Below are 20,883 nucleotides of genomic sequence, written 5' to 3' on the forward strand. Positions count from 1 at the left end.
TCGCATTGGGATGAAATCTCAGCTAATGGAGCAGGTTACTGCTCTGAAGGGCATGTCTGCTTCAGCTTTGCAGTGCAGCATCTCTTCCTCTCAGATGGTGCAATTCCATCACAATCCTAAATCCTGATGGTGTGTAACAGGACCATTGCATGCAGGAGGAAGCAGTGGGAGTGTCAGTTTGAGGCAGGGAGTGCCCCAAGGGCCTCAAGCAAGAGCAGACCTGGGAAGGCACCAGGGCTGGTCTCAGCCCTTCTCAACCATCTCTTCTCCACTGTGAGAGAAGAAGGTCCATTTTCCATGTAGGACGGGAGATAAACCAGGGAAAAGAATCATATCCACAAGTGGTTTGGGTTGGAAAGGACCTTAAGGCTCATCTTGTTCCAACCCCCTGCCATGCACAGGAATATATTCCACTATCCCAGGTCTCTCAGAGCTCCATCCAGCCTGGCCTTGAGCACGTCCAGGGATGGGGCACCCACAACTTCCCTTGGCAACCTGTGCCAGGGCGTCACCACCCTCACAGGGAAAAGTGTCTTCCTAACATCTAATGGAAATCTGCCTATTATTTAAAGCCTTCTGAGAGAGCTGGTGTGTCCATGTACAGGCACATTGTATTTCAGGAATTCTATTTCTGACATGTCCTTCCTCAGCATTGAGATGTCCCATCCTGGCATGCCCAAAGGGCACAGGATTTCTGTAGGATGAGCTCTTCACCGACTCTGCAGTTCCCAGAACGACAGGCTCAAAGTGGATGAGGCTTTTCTATAGTAATAAGTAAAATAGTGTAGCTTAATCAAACAGGGCCTCAGTCTGGCCAAATCCATAAATTCTGGGTGCTGAGAGAAGCTGGGTTTTTTTCTTCCATAGTGCTTATTCCTTCCCTGGCCGCACACTTTTAATCAGTTTGTTTAGAAGATGATCCTTGAACAACAAACCACCAGAGAACTAGTATGCATTAATGTCCCTCAGTGACAGGAATTGTCATTTCTGCAAGTCACCCACTGCAGATCCACCCTGGGAGGAAGCAGCTGGAGGCTGGCAGAGTGGACAGAAGGATGTTGTGATGCAGAGGGGTGCAGGGAAAAGTGGCTTGTGCAGAGGGCTCAGCCACTCCAGACAGCAGTTATGGGGGAATTAGTCTCTTGAGTAAACCCACCCTTAAAAGGCTTTGTGGTTCCCATGGAAGGGCACTGCAACCTCTCATCTGCATAAGTGGGAAGAAAGTCACGTCCTCTTGACTGAAGACCATGTCTAGCAGAATGCTATTATCAAGTTGTTATTTATGGAAAAGAAGAGCAAATTGGGTTTCACAGCCTGATTTTAGTCTCATATGTGTTTTCAGTTTCCCAGACTAGGGATTCAATTTGCAAAAACCTCTGCCCAAGGTCCTCATTTTCCCCTTGCCCCTTTGTTGCCATGCCCAGCTGGGTGCTGGTGCATTGTTCAGACACTGTCTGTGATTACAGCCCTGCAGCATTTTGCAGAGAAGTCTGACAATACTCTGTGTCAGACTGTGATGCGATATGAAAAGGCTGTTTCAGCTCAGGTACTTGTGCAGGGCTCATTCCAGCGGCCTCAGGTACAAAATAACACCATGCCACGTCCTGAAAAGTTTCTGAGAGAAGGCAAACTGCTCTGAAAGCAAACACCAAGTTGTTCTGGACAGCTCTAACACCACAACCTTTGAGATGGACCAGACAGGAAGACTTTGAGATGGACAGATGAGAAGTCCTGATGGTGTTGGGACTAACCTAAACTCCTGCATCAGAACCCTGTGGAAATGGGAGTCGCAGAGATGGAGCCAGAGGTGCTGTGCAGCCCCTGTCACTGCTACAAGACCCTCCAGCACAGCTGGGGAAGGGAGCTCAGCCCTCCCTGCACTGCTGCAGGGAGCAGGGGCTGCTGGCACACCAGGCTCAGAGTGCTGCAGCTCAGGACAAAACCTCCCCCAGTATCGCTGAGCTGAGCGAGATACTGCGGCTTTGTGTGCTCCAGTGCAAAACATCGCCAGCTCCCCGGGGAAGAGGTAAAGGATCGCATGGTGGGTAGATTTTGGAGCAGTGAAGAGTTCTTTGGTTGGTAATAAGTAAGAAAAAGAGGGAAGTCTGGGAGTCAGCATTTAAGTGAAGGTGGAATGGAGGGAGCAGAGCGGCTTTCCCAGGGTGTGGTCTCCCCTTTTTGCCGGAGCCATGGGGTGAGGGGATCCATGTACCTTGTGCTGTGGGCACTGCACACCCCAGATCTGGGGATGGAGGCCTCACTGCCTCAACCTGGTGCGTCCCTGCTCACCTCTGCTCTTCTTCCACAGCCTGGGCTTCTTTCCTGGAATTTGTCTTTGTTCTGATTTTAGTTTTTCCGTCTGTTTTTCCTCTTCCACAGTGCAGAGCTCCTGGACAGAGCTGCCCCTCCACTCCTCATGGATGTCCCTTCCCACAGCAGTTCTGTCTTAAACAGGAATCCAGCTGAAACAGCAAGTAGGTCTTGCATTCTAAAATCCAGAAACCTCCTCAGTTATTCTTCCCAGATCTCATTTTTCCCTGTGTTTGTTTGTATATGTGTGTTTTCCAAAGCACAACCCACATGGAAACATGGAGCATTTTTAATTTGTACATATGCTCAGAGCTTTGCTGCAGACAGAACTTTTTCAAATGAGTAAATGAATATATTTGATTCTTTGAATCTTACAGGGTTGTTTTGTTAGCCAGAGACATCACCCACAGCAAACATTTTTAATTAGTGGCTCTCTAGCAGTCATGGTACCTTTCTCACTTGCCTTACTTTGAGAAGAGCTAATTTCTGTGTTCATCTGGTCTACTTGACATGTACATGATGTGCTAATGAAGAGAGAGAGAACAATAATGATGCTCAGCACTTACACAGCACTTATTCCATTTTGCTGCATAAATATTAGCTGATGAACCTTCACAAAACCCCCAAGGAATAGGTTAATACTATTATCTTTCTATTTAGAGAAATAGAAGCAGAGGTGAGAGACTATGAAAAGGAAACAGAAGTGCACAGATGTACTTTTATAAAGTTTTTATAGCTTATGAAAGAGGCTTGTAGATTGTTTATAAATCTGATTACTGTTTATATTTAGGTGTTACAGGAATATTAAATCTTGCCTTCCTCTGGCTTTACTGGGAACCTGGCAAATGAGGAGCAGAAACATCCTCAGAATTTAACCAAAGGATGAGGAAGTTAAAGCACCAGAGACAACTTTTCTGGCAAGTGTTTTATTTCAGCAGGCATTAAAGATAGTAGAGACTTGGGAACAACAAATAAACATCACTTCTCTCTGTCAGGCACTGCTGCCCTGCCAGGCTGCTCCCTCCAGCACTGATCATCCTGCTCCCCATGCACTGCCCTGCTGCAGTCCTGGCCAGGGGCAAGTCCCCAGACCACCTTGCTCTTGAACCTAAAATGAACAAGAAAAAAGACACCTGGTATTGGACAAAAGATACTCACTGGCTGTTCTGTCATCCAGCCTTTGAAAAGCTCCCCAGTACTTTTTAGTAGCATTGAATGTATTTGGTTCCACAGAGCAGAAATTAATCTCTCCAGCAATTAAGACACTTCATTTTATGATAGCATTACTTGAAGAAACACAATATATAAATTCTTTTTACAGCTTGTATTCCTTGAAAGGTGCATTTGTCCTTTCAAAACAGAGACATTATATTCTCAAAATCCCTTTTTAATTGAAAAGCCTCCCACTGTCTCCATGCAGGTGTGGATGTTTCCTGATTAACACTAATCAAACTTGAGGGTTGATGCATTTCCCATTCAAGAGAGAGCAGGATAAACTCAAGCTTATGGAAGAGAGGAAGCAATGTTAGTCTCAGGGATTAAAACAGATGGGCTTGCTTCAACTTCCACTGAGTTTGCAGAGAGTGAACGAAAATTTCTTTTAGATAGAGCACACTGAGTGAGATGCAATGTTTTTATATACAGAGTACATAAGGAAAGATGTGTTTAGATCCTTTCTGATGTCAACTCTGCAAGCTGAGCTGTGGGTCCCACCACATCACCTGGCCTCCTCTCTATATGAATGGTGCTCTGTGGATTAGGCCGTGAGTGGCACAGCTGCCCCGGGGGCCAAACGTGCAGCACAGCCCACAGAGTGGCCAGGGCAGGGGACAGGAGGGCACTGGGGAACCCTGGCCTTGCCCAACAGGCCAGCACACACACACAGCTCACAGCCCTGCAGCTGCTCTGCCAGCACACCCTGGCAGGGTGGCCAAAGCACAGGGCTAAAAATGCCATGGCTGCATAGGCACCAGGGCTAAAGGCAGATTGAAGAAAACAAAGCACCTGATTTTTAGTCGGTTATCCTTGGTTTTAACAAGTTTTACAGGATTTTCTTCCAAAGTACCACCAACTATAAGGTGGGTTAGACTTTCCAAAGCTGAAGGTGGTGCTGAGGACCCTGCCCTCTGCTCTGAACAGCAGTGTGTGCTTGTGCTCCAGGTTCGCTGAGTATAGGAGATTTTCCTCCCCAGAGTCTTTTCTCTAAGACATCAGCAAATGCACAGGTATTACTCTGACATCATAGGTAGGCCTGAATTCCTCCAATCTTCCCTTAATATACACCCTGTGTTCCTTAGTTAACATATTTCTGCTTGTTTTCTCTCAGGGCTGCCGTGACACTTCACAGATCACCTCTCATGAGAGGCAGTGTTGTGCTCACACCTTTGTAGAGTTGTGGCTTCCAGCTCACTGAACTTGGCAGTGAGTCCCTGCTGGTGGTTTTGCTGCCTGTAACAGGTAGGTGCCTTTTCTTAGGCTGTGTTCTTCTCTCCTGCTCACTTACTGTTAGTGCTGTAGTCCTGTCACCACAGACATTTAAGGCGCTAATGTCCAGAGCCACTGTGAGAGTTGTTTATTTGCAGTAAGAAAATGTGCCATTTTCTCTTGTAGCTGTGGCAGCAAATGTTGGAGCTGATTATTTTTGCCACTCTGTGATGAGCGGCTGTTTTGGGGAGGCTGCAGCCATGCAAACCTGCACTCCCTGACCTGGAGCCAGGGTGGTGTGTGCCACTTGTGGGCTCCTGTCATGCCTGCTACCTTCTCTGACAGTTTTCCCTCTGACCAGCTTAATGCTTTGCACATTTTGGTTCCCGAAGGGAAACAGTGAAATTACTCAGAGTGACGTCCCAATAAATTTTCATTTCACTAAATTAAACCACAAGTGGTTGCAGGACAGAAAGGCTGTTAGTGACTCACACTATTTCTTTTGAGTTGTTTTGTTGGGTTTTTTTTTAATTTTATTTTACCAAGGACATCTGCACAAAGCAGAGCACTTATAATTGTTCATTTGACTGAACTGGTCCCATTCAATTCCTCTGCCAAGTAGAGGAACCACAAACCTCATCAATGTAATTCTGTTTTTTTAAGTGAGAAGATGCAAGTGTGTACTGTGTCAGTAGGGACAAATTGAACCTCACTGCATCTTCTGGTCACTACAGACCATTCACAGGCAAAAAAATCTTCCTAAACCTTTCTCTTCTTTGCAGACCTCCAGGTATTTTTTGGAAAAATGCCTCCCCAGCAAGGCTCTGGGTTTCCAGGGGTCAATAAGGGCAGGTGGATGGGGCTGATCTCCTGGAGGAGCCCACCAGCTTTTGAGAGGCTTAAAGCAGAGACTAATGCATGTTAAGAACTATGGGATTCTAGAAAGCATGAAGAACATAACTGCCTCATCCCTTTGCTTTTTAACACAGATTGCTCCCACTAATATATACAAACATATTGATTTCTCTTTGGAGTCACTGATAAAATGTGCTTCTGCAGCTTTGCCTCTCCTTAGGCTGCATTTGGTACTGGTGTCAATAAATCACGATGCTGAGCTAAATGGAAACACTGCTCTGCTACCCCTGTGCTCTGACTGGTCTGTTCCATCTCCATTGGGATGTGGCATCCTCCGGGATCAGCCCGTGGTGCTCCCTAAGGGCACTGCTGTACCCAGGAGGCCCATGGCAAGGGGGCAGGAGCCACAGAGATTCTGCCCATCCTTCCTGGTGCTTGCTGGAGCTACCAAACCAGCACTTGGGGTTTTAAACTGTGAGCTCTGAGACATGAGGGATGCAGTGAATATTAATTCTGTTATATGTGTGATGGAAGCTTTTCTAGGAGAGGTGATAAGGCAGCACTGACCTGATAAGGGCAGCTCAGCATTTTAATGCAAAAAGGAAATGGCAGGCTGTGCAAATGGGGTCTGGTGTTTTATTCCTTGGAAATCTGAGAGAATTGTGCCAGGGAAAGTGGTGTGAGACCTTCTGCTAAATGAGGTGCTTGAAAGGAAATGATCTGAGTCCTCAGATCAGGAGCCTTTTTACTGAGCTGGGGGGGGGGGGTTTGATGTGTTCTGTTTTCACATGTTCCTCACTGGGCTGCCTCTGATTTCCTTTGTCTGAAATGGGAGGTTTTGGCTGAAAAAGTGATCTATGAAGCCATCTTTGCAAAGGACCATGTATTCTTCTCTAATCCATCTCATCAAACAAACCTTTAGAGGCACGTTTACCAGATTAGGGCTGGAAAACCATCTCAGGCTGCTTAGTCAGATCAACAGCTTTGGCTTTTTAGCTTTGCTTCCCAGGGAGGTGCCAGAGCAGGGTTGTCTGTGCCAGCAGTGGACATGCTGCCATGGATTCTCTTTTCTGGGGAACTGGACCACAGCCATTGGAAAGCTCTCATTTTCCATTAGAAGTATGTTAAATAAAATCAGGATTTAGTGCACTTTATGGCCCCTCTACTAGGACAGAAACTGGGAGCAGCAGGTTTCCACTATTTGCCTTTCCTCTAATTCCAGGTATTAGTCTGCTGGCTGAGACTTCTGATACAATCTTTGTACTGGCATAAAAATATCAGCAGATCACATGGCAGGTAAATCTCTTTTCTTATCAATAAATAAATAAAGCAGTTCCTTTCTAGCATGTTATTGCAATGACAGCACTCACAATAAAAACTGAAGAGCAGTTACACTTTGACACAGTTGAAAGATAAATCTGGGATGATCCTTATCACCAGTATAAGAAGCTACTCTCATTTATTCTGCCTCTCTCATTGCAATGAACTGCATTTTTACACTGACCCTTTGCTAGTTATTTTTTGTGATGCTGAAGAACCATATCTTGTCTGCACCTCCCAGAATGCTGAAAGGGCTGTTGTGCCTCCCCCATTTGCAGACAATACCCTACTGTGGGCAACCTGAACTAAGTGCTTGAACCAAGTAATGCTTCCCTTAGGCTGCCAGGGCTCCTGCACCTGCTGGGCCCTTCTTGCCTGCTTGCATATTGTTCTTTTACTACAGTCATTCATTGTATTCGTGGTTGTTGAGGAAAGCAGGAGCTTTCTGCTGGGAAGATCAGTAAACACAGGATGAAATTACCTGCAGTGACTGTGGAGCCCCTGGTAGAGGTTAAGCAGGGCAGAGAGGTCCAGGGATGATCAATATAAATACAGGTAATTCTGGCTTGGGACAGAGAAACAGACTGCATAACCACAAGGCCCCTTCTAGCTCAATTTGCCCAGGTTTGTATCTAGCACATACATTATTAATCTGTATATTAGTGTCCCACGCTGATGCATTTTCATATCATTCATACAGCAGTAAAAATTGATTTTGCCAGGAGAACATTCACACAAAATTACCTAGTGCTCTTTGCAATAATGAAAAGAGCATGACTTTTGCATCTAAATACAATAGTGTTTCCATGACAGAAAACTGGTGAGCACTGGCTGATGTCTGGAGAGCAGTGCTGGGGTGAGGGTGCATTGCTGTGCCCTGAGCAAGACTGGTGTGGCCTGCAAGGGCTGCCTCCTGAAGAAACCAGGAAAAGCAGAGTCCCAGGTCAATCCCAAAGGATGGGACCACTGGGAAACAGCTACATTTGAAAAACAGACAGTGAGAGGCTTTGTAGAAATAAAATTGAGAGTTCAGTTTGTTTCATAGGAAGATAAAAGCTGTCATGGGCTGGACTGGTTGCCCAGGTCAGTGGAGCCACTCACTGGTCCCCCAGCACTTCCCTGCTCTCAGATTCAGGGTAGTTCTTTGGTTAGAGCTCCTGGATGCCAAAGTGAAGGAGAACTGTGCAGTGAGACCCTGCAGTTTAACCTCTGCCTCTGAAAAGGGAGGCTTCAGCCCTCACATCTGGCCAACAAGAAATGCAAAGCAGATCACACAGGCTCAGCAAACCAACCTGCTGATCTCCTTCCTGAGCTAGGCAGGAACACTGCAAATTCCTGTAAAACAACTAAACGCTGAGTGCAGCTCCTGCAGCAATGCCTTCCATGTTCCTCCTCCCCTTCTCTCTCCTCTGAGCCTTTCTGCTGGGCAAAGCCAGCAGTCCTGCTGACAAGGATGGGATCCATCAGCTCGAGCACCAGGGCATGTCCCTGAATCCTCAGATTTGCTCGTAATTGTATCTGGTATGGCCACCACAGAAAATATGGGGGAAAGTAATAAAAGCAGTAGAGCCTTTCTGTATCTGTGACTTTTTCTCCCAGGACAGATTAGTGGTGTCCTTATTTACTTTAGTTGTGCCTCAGGATTATTTGGTGGTTATAAATCACTACAAATCCATACCATGTTCCCAGCTACTTGCTGTACAACTCTTCATCCACTCACCACATTTATTGCCTTGTTTCTGAGGTTCTGTTTGTGATATGATGGTTTCTGTTCATCTGATGGACCTGTGCTCTTGCTTTCCTATTCTGCTCCTGCCATTACACTGGTCTCGTTTCCACAGACACTGCCAGCCTCACCTTGCCCCCTGAATCACAGTCCCTTTGTTGCATTTCATGAGTGCAGAAGGACATTAGTTTGCTCCAGCAGAGAAAAAGATGTACTTGATTCCCTTCATATAAGAGTGATTTAAATAAGAGCAGCCTCAGACTATGGAGGGACTACAGAGAGCAGGTTACTGAGCAAAGGTCACCGTGTGGAGGCTTTGATGAAACGGATTCACGGAGCACTTAATGGCAAATGAAAGCAGGACCTTGAGGTCTTGAGAGAAGACAAGTCTATTCTAATTCTTTTAATGCAAAAGCAACAATGTCCTTAATACAGAAAGCCAGAAAGATTAAGAGACACTGATTACAGCTCCCAGGCATTAGCTGTGACCTGCCCCTCCTGCCAGCCTGAGGCTGCCTGTGCATGTTCTGCCTCATGAGCTGCTGCTGCTGCTGCTGCTGCTGCTGCTGCTGCTGCTGCTGCTGCATGTGGCCATAGATACATACCTGTGGCTGGAGCAGCTGAAGGGAGTGTGTGCTACCTCCTGTGCAGGAGGGTAGAGAAAACAAGCCCCACACTCACCTCCTGTTAGCACTTCTCTGACAAGGCAGTGGCCAGCAGAAATACAGAGGTGCCCTGGAGCAGAAAGGTGCAGCAGGGCAAAATCACAGAACCTGATTCAGCGGTGGCATATGGAGCTGTTGCCTACCAGAAACGTGTCCAGTTGTGTTCCCCGTGCTCCTGCAGGAATGAAAGAAAAACAAAGCAATGTTTTCATCCTGTGCCCAAATGCCAGCTATTAGAGGCCAGCACTGGTAGCCAAGGGAACAGTCTTCTCAGGAAAATAAGAAAAGCACAGCTGAACAGCATGTAGAGAGCACAGCACACAAAGGCTCGTCCTATCCTGAGAACATTTGGGGTCTGTTGTGGGGTTGGTTTTTTTATATATAAATGTCTAGTTCTAATCTTTTATCCATTCAGAGCACTTAGACTGCCTGCAATCTGAAGTGCTGGGGCACTCTCCAGCCTTTAATGGCTTCTGGAAATGCTTCAAACAGCTATTGCAATCCCATCAAGTAAATGCACAGGTGGGTCTGAACTCAAAAACTCGCTCAATTTCCAAACCTCAGACCTCTCTGTGTGTGTGTGTGTGTGTACCCACCCTGCTGGTTCAGCCCTAGCTACAGATGGCAAGTGAAGAAGCCTGTGAGGAAGACCACATTTCTGTCCCAATCCTCACCTCTTCTGCCCCACAGGGGTTTAAACCTGGCTCTTATTTAATAACTGCACATCAACAACCATGTGTTGGTGCCACAGGGGCATATTTCTGCTGGGAGTTTCACTCCTTATGGATTGTAGAGGAATTAACAGATGAGATCTTGAACTGTGAGAGATTTCTGTTTCAGGTGGTCCAGACACCTTGCAGATATCTGAGAGCGAATTTGATCTGATTTGGGATTATATTCTAGAAAATATCTGAACATACCATAATCTGGATCTGGTTCCTTTGTTAAACTAGCAAAATAGGCTTTGGGTTGTGATGGTTTCCTTGGGGAACCCTCACAGATGGGACCAAGCTCTGGAAGTCACCATCTGTTTATCTCCAGAGTTAACAGGTAGTCCAGCATCTCTAAGGAGTCCTAGAAGGCTCCCTGTTGCACTCTGGAGACATCAGGGAAGAAAGCAGCTTGACATGATCCTTTCCTGGGATCAAGAGATGCTTCAATGGCCACATTGAATTACTTGTCCTTTTACTGACTGAGCAATGCGAAAAAATAGAATTCACTTTGAATTAATTAATCTGCTGATCTCATTTTGTATAAGGTTGAGTAAGTTCTAGCTAGAAATAGTTCCTCTGCTATGCAATTTATTCTGGATCATTTTCATTGTGAAGCTGCCTCTCTTTTCAGACTCTCAAGTATTTTAATCCTGTTTTCCTTCACCAGCTCTGCTGTGAACCGACTTCTGGAGTGCTTTGGCCAAGCTGGTTTGCACTCCAGCAGTCCTTTAAAGCAATCACACAGGTCCCAGGTGAGTGAGGCTGATGCTCACTGTTCTGCAGAAAGTGTGCAGATCCCTTTGGTTTTAGCTGGATTCATGGGATGAGCAGTGTTGCACAAAGCAAGTTCGAACAAGAAACAGCTTTTTTTTTTTTTTTTGGACTTCTTCGTTCAAGCCTCCGGGCACAGAGAGTACTCGATCAATTCCTCTCCACACATTCATCTGATCAATTTGCAGTGGCAGGACAAAAGCAGAGAAATAGCCCATACCCCCGACTGCACAAGGACCTTTCTGAAAGAGAATTTTCAGGCACTAAGCTTCAGTGTAATTAGTTTGCAAGTCTGTGTCTGCCTCCCAGCCTCACAATACCTCTGGTTCAGCCTAGTGAACAGGAACTGAATCAAAAAGCTTTTTTCTTTCATACTTACACATCAAAAGATGTTTACTAACTTTCTTTTTGTCAGCCTGTGTATGTCCCCAGACACATTAATGCCTTTTGAGAGCACTAAGTGAGGCGTGAGCAGCCTGAAGCTTCAGCAGTGTGGGCTCCTGAGCACCAGGTGCCTTGGCTTGCCTCTCTGTGCCATTTTCCCTGGTGGTGTGTGGGATGCTGTCACTGCACCCTGGCAAAGGACCTCGCCTTTGGCTCTCCAGAGGGCAGCATTTCTATTGGTGCTTCTAAGATAAAAAACTTTTCCACAATCTGGCTCAAAGCTCTTGTCGATTGGTGTGATGTTTCTGCTTGTGGGATGACAGCAAGTGTTCTGCAAAATGCTGAGGAGAAACAGCCTTTGAAATCAAGTGGTTATTTATTTATCCAAATTATAGATCAAACCCCTTTCTTGAAATTGTTCCCCAAAGATTATAATGGGGAAAATAGTATATATATATATATATGTAGTATTCCCAGGGCTCTCTATGGTATAAATACAACCTTCGGTTGCAACTTGTAACTGCATGCTTCCCTAGAGGTCACCAGGGTACAGGTACAGCATAAGAAAATGCTCTCTGACCACAGGCTCTAGTTTAACGCACATATTAGGATGGAGTTAGATGGGGAAAGAAAGTTCTTAGAGAATGAGAAGCCTCACTAAGACATCACCTGTCTCCTGTCATTTATAGCACTGTGTTAACTAGCTCTTAATTTGGGTTGCAGCTCCAGCCATCAGTGCCTCAGCACTGTCGCTCCAGTGTCATGTGTGATCTGGGAATGTCCATGGCCTGCTGTGGGAGCAATGAACACAACAGTCGGCAAACATCACACTCCCCTGCTGCAGTACACAGCAAACAGAAATTACACAGCCAAGTACACTGCAGGGATGTTTTGGTTAACTCTTCAAGGGTGTGGGAAGGTTTTACTGTTTGTTGTGACAAAGCCTTCCTGCTCCTCCTACAGAAACCATCGCCTGTATTGAATTTGTTTACGTATTCTGTGGCTTTTGTCACTGTGTCAGTCCTTCGTATTCTCTGGGGTTCTGAGCAGTGTGTAAAACCCACAAAACCCAGCAGAGAAGATCTTAGAATAAGCTCAGGGTTTCAAAAAGATCTGAAGCTTTTCACCTCAAATTATATCTAATCTCTCTGAGGGTCTTTGTCTGTTCATGAGCACCGTGGGGTGGGAGCTGCCAAAATAAGCCGATTTGGGTCCTTGGGACAGCAAATGTCACTCTCTGACAAGTAAGAATTTATACATTGCCCTTGGGCCAACTGCAGAACAAATAAGTGAAACAATGCTGTAGAGAAAACTCTTCACTTAAGAAGGCACAGAAAATAACTTCCCTGAAGGTAACTCAGCAAGGCTGCTTGTGGTGTTCAGTGTCACAGCTTATTTTCTCTTCAGCAGTTATTGACAACATTTGTGCTGAGGTGGCTATCACATCTTTCTGGAATAATACTCCATAAATGTTATCTGAATAACATTCAAGGGCCAGTTTCCCATTTCAGTGTTTCTTGGCTTGTAAAGAATTGACAAGTCCTTGCCATGCTAAATATAATTTGGAGAGTAATCAGTTTGGGGCCCTCCTGACATCGTGTGACCTGCAATGAGTCAGAAGCCACTCAGAGCCTTGTCCTTCTTTCCTGAACTATAGAGATAATCCAGGTTTCCTTCTCAGGGGTTTGCAGGAAAGACTGTGGCAGAGCAATGAGAGTTCCCTGGGCAGGAAGCTCTATAGGAACATGGCATGCTTCCAGTGGCAGGAGAGCTGGAAGGAGACCAGCCCACTTCTTCTCAGTGCTTTTGTGAGACACTGAAGTGCTCAGACCAGGCTGTTACATTGAAGGGAGGACTGTCAGAATAAGGAACTTCTAACAAAGATTCAGATTAGCCTCATCTTCAGATTATGAAATTACATCATGGCCAGACAATTAGCATTTTTCTTGATGTCTTTCCTACCCCAGCTCTGTATGGAATGGCTCTGGGAGCTGAAAAGGACTCTGTGTTTTGTGGTTTTACTGGGTGAAGTGCACCAGAAGGCTGTGGGTGAAAACTGCTGTACAAACATGCAGGGTTTTCATCTCCTTTCTTCCTTCTCTTTTACCAAAGCCTCTCAGTTGCTAAGGAAAACTCTCCAGGGTACGTTTAAAGCAGTGAAGTTCAGTTTTGCACAGACAGAATGAGATCCTACAGAGAACTCCCACCATGCTCATGAATGGGAGCATGTGCATGGATGGCAATTATGCTGCTCACAAATCCCCTTCTGAAATCACCACTCCAAAGTGGCCTGAGTTTTATAATTCCATTGCACACAAATTTCTTACTAGTTGATTAGGGTGAAAAAACATTACAAAAATATTTTTTAAATATTACAAAACAGTATTATGGTATTACAAACAAGACTTGGAAAAAAAAGTGTGTCTGTAAGAATTATAAGACATATTTGGAATGAATATAGCAATAGTAATTGTAAGTACTGTTAGGAGTAGAAGGCAGTAACATCAAATCAGAAATGTGTGATATAGTCTGATTTTAGTGTAATTAGTGGTTATTGTGGTTGCTTTGAGTGTGGATACTGAAAAATGAAAGCGCTGGGAAGATACAGAAGTGGCAAACTACATCAGACACTGAAAACTTGGCACAGAATTGATCCTTAAAGTCTTATGAGTCTTGGGGAAATCTGTTTTATGAGGATTCTGGGCCATATTGCTGATACAGTGTCTGAAAAACCAGAGCAGGATACCAATGTTTACACTGAAATATGTACTGGGGACTTTGCACAATCCTGAGTAGTCTCAGTCTGTGCATCTCTGGCTCAGGGTTGTCATTGTGGGTGCACACACAGATGGCCTGATACCAGGGCCTGAACTGAGCTCCTGGGTGTTACCCCAGCACAGATCACTGCAGTGATGATACACCTGGTATTGCCTATTTTCTGTTTCTTGCTGTGCCATGACTCCTTTTCCTCCCTCTCCTTGCTTCAGCCCCAGAAAGGCCAGCCCTGAGCAGAACTGTATCATTCTGAGGTCTAGTGATGAGATGTTGGGAAGCACAAAGGAGGGTGGAATCCTTCCTTCTGTATCTATCAGAGGTGAAGAGCTACTTGAGAGTTCTTCTCTCTGACATGATGGGTGAAAAATTGCCAACAGAGTGAATTTCTTTCTGTACTGAACAAGAAGTTTATGCTGTAACAAGCAGCACTTATTTTGGTTCCTTGGTGTGGCAATGACACCTACACAGCCCCCCAGCCACACTCTGGGTGGGTGTGTGCAGCCCCAAGAGCTCCCTTCACACACACACTACAGAGAGGAGCTGCCACTGACTGCTGATTAAAAGGTAAGGAAGCTGCAAAACTGCTTTTAGTACAATATAACACAGAAACAGAGTCACCAGAACAGGACTGTTTTTCTGTTCCTGCAATGTCACGTGGCTTCTTTACCCAACAGCATCTTTTGTCCAGGATTAATCCAAATGACACTTAATGACACAACATGATGTGGCACCAGTGTTTTTTAATCTCAGTACAAAGCCAGCACTCCACTGGTGATCTTCCCCAGCTGCAGGAAGCATCCTGCAGAGAATGCTTTCATCATTTACAGACATGCATTCACCAGCCTATTTAATTAATTAGAGTTGGTCATCATTCCTTCTGAAGTGTATTGCTGCTTTATTAACACAGGTCAGCTGTGAGCTGAGATAAGTACAAACAAATGAAAGGGAAAGCAGGCAGTGGTTTAGGAGCTCTGAAGCTGAGACAAATTCTCTTATTTCTTAGAAAAACCAATGGTCCTGAAGAGATCAACAGGTTCTTCCATATTTCCAAGCATGCTGCTATGATCACAGATCTGTCATTCTTTCTTTATGACCTCAGAGGCTTTGAAGAAAGTTTTCTTCCCAGGAGAACATAAAATTTAGCCTTTGTAACACCAGGTAAAAAGAAAGAGCAGGAAGATATTGGCCTTTTGGTAATACCCTCCTAATGCCAGAGCAAGATGGTTATAAGCCAAGACTTGCAGGACAATTTTCACCTCTTAACAGATTTGATTATGTCCGCTGAACATAATCTTGAGGCTGAGAATAGACTGCTATTTGCAGAGCCCATACCCTGCTACAGATGCATTAACCACACAGGATTTCTAATACACTAAGATTGATTTTTTTTTAATGCTTTGTCACTTTGGAGGGAAAATAGTCATACAGGAGAGGACCATACCCATCTAATGCATCTGTTACAGCATCATCAATATCTGTGTAAGAAAGGTATAGATGTGCCCAGAACAGGCAGCAAACTATTCAGAGACAGCCTGAAAATACAAAGAGCCTTCCTTATTTTGGGTTTGCCATTTTAACCAGTGGTACAAAAGTGGATGATACTTCATAAACTTATCTTACTAATACACTTGACAGACTTTATGAAAATGGTTCTTTTTATAATTAAACTCTGCAAGCCTGTGAGTTCTCAAGTGCTATGAAAAGGCCTCCCCACAGCATCCACTTTCTATGTGGCTTTAATTATCTGAAACGTGTTGCTTTTACTGAGGATGTTTCAGGTGCCTTTGTTGACTGGAAGTTCCTGGGATAATATTTATTAGTGCTGGTGGAAGAAATCCTGCTCTGGTGCTTGGACTGAGGATGTGAACAGGCCACTCTGAGGCAGAGCATTACATGCTCAAGAAAAAATCAAGGCTTAAAATGTCACCCAATTCTCCCATGCCTTGACCCACCTGTAATTGCTTAGTTCTGAGCTCATGGCTTCCAGACTCTGTTATTACTAGTGTTACCCTCCATGGAGGAGCCATGTACTGACCTTTCCCAAGTTAAACAAATGCCCAGAATAACGAAGAATTGGGCAAAGTGTGTTCCTCTAAGAGCTTTACCTTTTTGAACTGCCATAAAACAAACTGTTAAGAAGAAAATTACTTTCACATTTGTCACCACTGCTATTTGCTTTTCAGGCTGCAGAGTGCAAGATCCACAGGCCGGCCCCAGTCAGTGTGCAATGTTTTCATACACTGCCATCTGTTGTTACGGTGTGTCCATGTCACTGCTGTGCTGCCCCGCTGCGGTTTCTGTTCCAGCAGGAAGCATATCCTTTCCAGAAAGGATGTTAAAAAACACAGTTAAGTTGGAAGACCTGCTTTAATTCATACATGCAGTGAGAGTCTAACAATTCTGCTTTCAGTTGTGGCAACAGCCAAGTAAGTGTTGCTTTTATTTCATTTATTTCAACTGTAGGTTTTATTCAGAGCAGAGCCAGAGCATTCATGTTCAGTAAAGTTTCAGCAAAATATACATACACATTTGTATCACAAACTTCCCAGGCATTTATGCTCACCAGAATTATAAATGATCCTGTCAGTGCATGAACTGACTCTGACTCGCTTATTTAGACAGCTGTCCTGGAATCTGCATGTTTAGTTACAGTCTGGATAATTGAGCTATGGATTTGAGTCCCAAGAGCTGACCAATTAGCACCTTGTTCCCTAAATCTGTATTATAAAAAAATAGAACATGATGTGTCAGAAGGTGTCAGGGAAGTAAAACAATTGGTGTGTGATTGAATGAGGGGTGATCACATGTGCTGGAGGGCAAGGCTGAAGCCCTGGGGCACACAGTCCCAAACCAGCTGGAGGAGATAAGTAAGGGAGCCAGGAATTGGCCTAGTCCTGTGGTTTACAGATGAGTATCCCTGCCCTGGAGCAGCTCACCCAAGGGTGCAGCCATCAGAGCCCCACACATGCTTGTGTGAGAGGTGGCACAGGTCTGACTGCCTGAGCTGGGATTACCTGCACCTGATTGTTGTGTGTGTTAGAACTGCTCTGAGCACAGGCCTCAGTACTGGAGCACTGGACACGAGAGAGAGCCTTTGACACCATGGGGACAAACTCCCAAAAGGCCACAAGTCTCTGGCTTCCTTAAAAAGGAGGATGTATCTAATCACAACACTTAAAGAACTTGTGCATTCAAAAACATAGAAAGACACAGCAGAATTAATAATTTATTGCATCCACAAAAATATAAGTTTATTTGCATATCCAAATACAGGATATTTATTTAAGTGAAACTGTATGTTCACAATAACAAGTTCACTTGCCATTGAATAAAACTGCAGTCTTAATAACTGCAACTCACTCCCCAAACACTAAACTTGAAGCTTCTTTCTGTTCTTTATGCAGCTGTTTTGCCCTGTTTTTCAGCTCCTCTGCCTTAGCATCATTCTTCTCAACACCATCTCCCAGTTTGTACATGCGACTGGCATTGGCACAGGCCCAGATGTGCCCCAGATCACACGCTTTCAGCGAGTACTTCAAGGCACTGCCCATGTCCTTGGGGACCCCAGGAGCTCCCTGCAGGTATATTACACCCAGGTTGAAGCAGCTGGGAGCAAAATTGCCATCACAGGCTTTTGTGTAATAGTCTCTGGCGACCACGGGGTCGGGTTTGTCATTGTTCACTCTCCCATCGTGGGCCAACAGCCCAACGTTATGACACGCGTTCACTGACTTCTTCCCTCCTTTCTCACAGGACTTCAGGAAAGACTTGTAGGCAGCTTTCAAATCTGGTTCAAGTCCACCTGTCAGTCAAGAAACCACAACATTTCTGTAAGGACATGCTGGAACAGATGGGAGCTCTCTGCTTTGCAGTATGCTTCCCTTCCATTGGAAATGGTGCATTCCTCACTTTAGACACAACATTTAAGACTTCAGAGACACAATCATTGTCTCAGTGACAAAGGTTTTGCTAATGTCTTTGACTTAGGAAGTCTCCTCCACTCATGAGTAATCACAACAGTACCTGTAACCAAGAAATAACCCAAACCAACTGAACACTCTTTCCTCCACGATATTCGTGGATTTCTTAATACTTACACGAGGCAAATATGATTTTTCCAGTATACCTACATATTCACTGAGATTATTACCAGTTTTGAGCTACAGCAAAAATATTGTTTCTTATTAGTATTGTCCTTTGGAAGATCTCCCACTAATTTAACTGCTTCCATACCAACAAACAGATTTTGGGCAGACATGGGGACTACTTAGACATGCTATGTTACCAGTCTGTGACTTTCTTACTTCTTCTAAAAGAGAACAGTCTGATGAGAAGAAATCCACATGGTAAGAAGTGAACAGGCTGCAACATGGAGCACTGGCTGTATTTACCACCTACACAGATGTAATTGGAAGGTTTTCCACCCTTCTCCTGCTTTTATGATGTGACCGTGAAAGGGATGGGGCAGGTTGCTCTTTCAAGGTCAGGAGGACACGCAGATGTCTGGGTGGTCACGTACTGGAACAGCAGGACGTGGTGGAGTCACCACCCCTGGAGGCATTTAAGTGATGTGTCTTAGGGGTTACAGTGGCAGTGCTGGGTGGACAGTTGGACTTGATCTTAAAGGTCTCTTCCCCCCTTGGTGATTCCATTCTGACTCCAGGTGTTCAGCTCCTTTACCAGCAAGCCCCCCCCCGGCGCACCTTTGCCGATGGCCTGGTAGGCGCCCAGCTTGTAGCAGCTCTCGCTGTGTCCGTGCTCTTCACAGTTGTCGCGCATCACCCGCGCCGCGGCCACGAAGTCCTTTCTCACGGCGTCCAGGTAGTCTGCGAAGCGCTGGCAGCCTGGGGGGCAGGAGCAGGGCAATGAGCGCTGAGCGCCCCATGGCAGCCTGGGGGGTAGGAGCAGGGCAATGAGCGCAGAGCGCCCCATGGCAGCCTGCGGGGCAGGGGCCTGAGCGCCCCATGGCGGCCTGTGGGGCAGGAGCAGGGCATTGAGTGCTGAGCGCCCCATGGCAGCCTGCGGGGCAGGGCAGGGCGATGAGCGCCCCACGGCAGCCTGCGGGGCAGGGCGATGAGCGCCCCACGGCAGCCTGCGGGGCAGGGGCAGGGCGATGAGCGCCCCACGGCAGCCTGCGGGGCAGGGGCAGGGCGATGAGCGCCCCATGGCAGCCTGCGGGGCAGGGGCAGGGCGATGAGCGCCCCATGGCAGCCTGCGGGGCAGGGCGATGAGCGCCCCATGGCAGCCTGCGGGGCAGGGGCAGGGCGATGAGCGCCCCATGGCAGCCTGTGGGGCAGGGGCAGAGCAATGAGCGCCCTATGGCAGCCTGCGGAGCAGGGCATTGAGCGCTCGCTGGCCCCGCCGCGCAGGCCCGGGGGCCCTTACCGTCCGCGTCCTTCTCCTTGTAGCACTGGTAGCTGTACTCCACGTGCAGGTTCTCCAGGTACGCCCGCACCTCCTCCTCGTCCGCGAAGTTGATGAACCCGGCCATGACCGCGCCGGGGCACGAGGCGATCCCGGCGGCCGCTCCCGGGAGTACCGAGCGTTCCCCCCGGCTCCCCCCCGGCACCGGCCCTTCCCGGGCAGCTCCCCCCGGCACTTCCCGGGCTGCTCCGCCCGCCCCTTCCCCTCCTGCCCCTTCCTGGGCTACTCTTCCCGCCCCTTCCTGGGCTGCTCCTTCCGCCCCTTTTCCTCCTCCCGCCTCTTCCCCGGCCGCTCCTCCCATCACCGGTCCCTCCCGGGATCACCCGGAACTCTGGACAGTTCAGGAGCGTTAAGCGATAACACGTTGTTGGTGTTTTACTCTCAGAGTTTTGCACCACTGAATGCGTATTCCCGAGGTCTGATTCAGGACAACCCAAGCCACAAACTGAGGCATGACGGAGACAATTGAGACTGTGCACATTAATGCGCTCTGCATGGCCGGGGAGCCATGGCTGCTTTCCCCATACCCCAGCCTCCCTCCTGCATGATTTTGTCTGGATGTTTGAGTTAAAATGAATTCCAGAGAATATTTGCAAATGCTTTGTCCCAAATTATTTCAGTAGGATAACACTGGCTTGCTAAGTTTTTAGGATAAATCAAACTCAGCTAAATCCTGTGCAGAGGCTCCCATAGGAAGAAGCCTGATCATTTATTAAGGGCTTGAGCTAATTGTGACTAACCATCATCAGCCAGACTGGCAGCAAACCCTGCCAGGCACAAGGCTGAGACACAAGTTACAACTTCTGAAATATTTCCATAAAACTTTTCAGACTGCTCAAAAGTTGAGTTGAAGTTAAACCACATTTTCCATAGGAAGTTAAAATCTTGATTTCAAAATATATTGATGAAACCCCAATCCCCTGCCCATGAGAACACAGCTAAGAACATACACATTGTTTGGCCCATGCTGACTGTGAGCAGAGAATGTTTGTGAGCACCTTGTGCTCTGGAGAGGGCCTTTGGAAAATGAGCTGCTTTAGTACCAGCAATACTGTTTTTCTGAAAATCTGGCTTTGAAAACATTCCAGTTTGCACAGGCTCGGAAGAAATTCCTTGAGTTTGGTTTAAGTCCTTGGAGAGTCTGCTCTTGCTGGGACTGTCTTTGCAGTCTCTGATGCTGATGTTGAGCCGGTGCCAACTCAGCCATATGGTCCCTCCAAACCAGGAGAGGAGCAACACAGGATTCCCAAGTACAGCAGGGCAGGCCAAGAACAGGCATTGGGAGCAGGGGATCAGTCTGTCGCTGCGATGCTTGCGCTGTCTGAGCCCAGACAGAAAAAAGGAAGATAGTTCCTATCATAAATCCATATGAAATGAGAAAGAGAAGGTAAAGAGGAGACATCTGGTGATAGGTTGGAGTGAATCAGTGGATTTGTTCAAAGGTATCGGAAGAACAATCTGGGAGCTTGCAAAGACATTAGGAAATGGAAGAAACACACAATGGACCAAGAATAAT

General features: G+C 46.3%; 1 protein-coding gene across 1 annotated transcript; it reads right to left on the minus strand.

The window, feature by feature from the left end:
• Positions 1 to 17,149: 17,149 nt before the first annotated feature.
• On the minus strand, positions 17,150 to 19,561 carry COA7 (cytochrome c oxidase assembly factor 7). The gene is made up of 3 exons (XM_071565005.1): positions 19,329 to 19,561; positions 18,647 to 18,787; positions 17,150 to 17,745 (listed from the first exon to the last, which is right to left on the minus strand). The coding sequence occupies exons 1-3, from the start codon at positions 19,432 to 19,434 to the stop codon at positions 17,300 to 17,302; spliced, it is 693 nt and encodes a 230-aa protein (XP_071421106.1). The 5' UTR covers positions 19,435 to 19,561; the 3' UTR covers positions 17,150 to 17,299.
• Between the last annotated feature and the right edge of the window lie 1,322 nt (positions 19,562 to 20,883).

The sequence above is a fragment of the Pithys albifrons genome, chromosome 10 (assembly GCF_047495875.1).
Source record: "Pithys albifrons albifrons isolate INPA30051 chromosome 10, PitAlb_v1, whole genome shotgun sequence".
Lineage (NCBI taxonomy): Eukaryota > Metazoa > Chordata > Aves > Passeriformes > Thamnophilidae > Pithys > Pithys albifrons.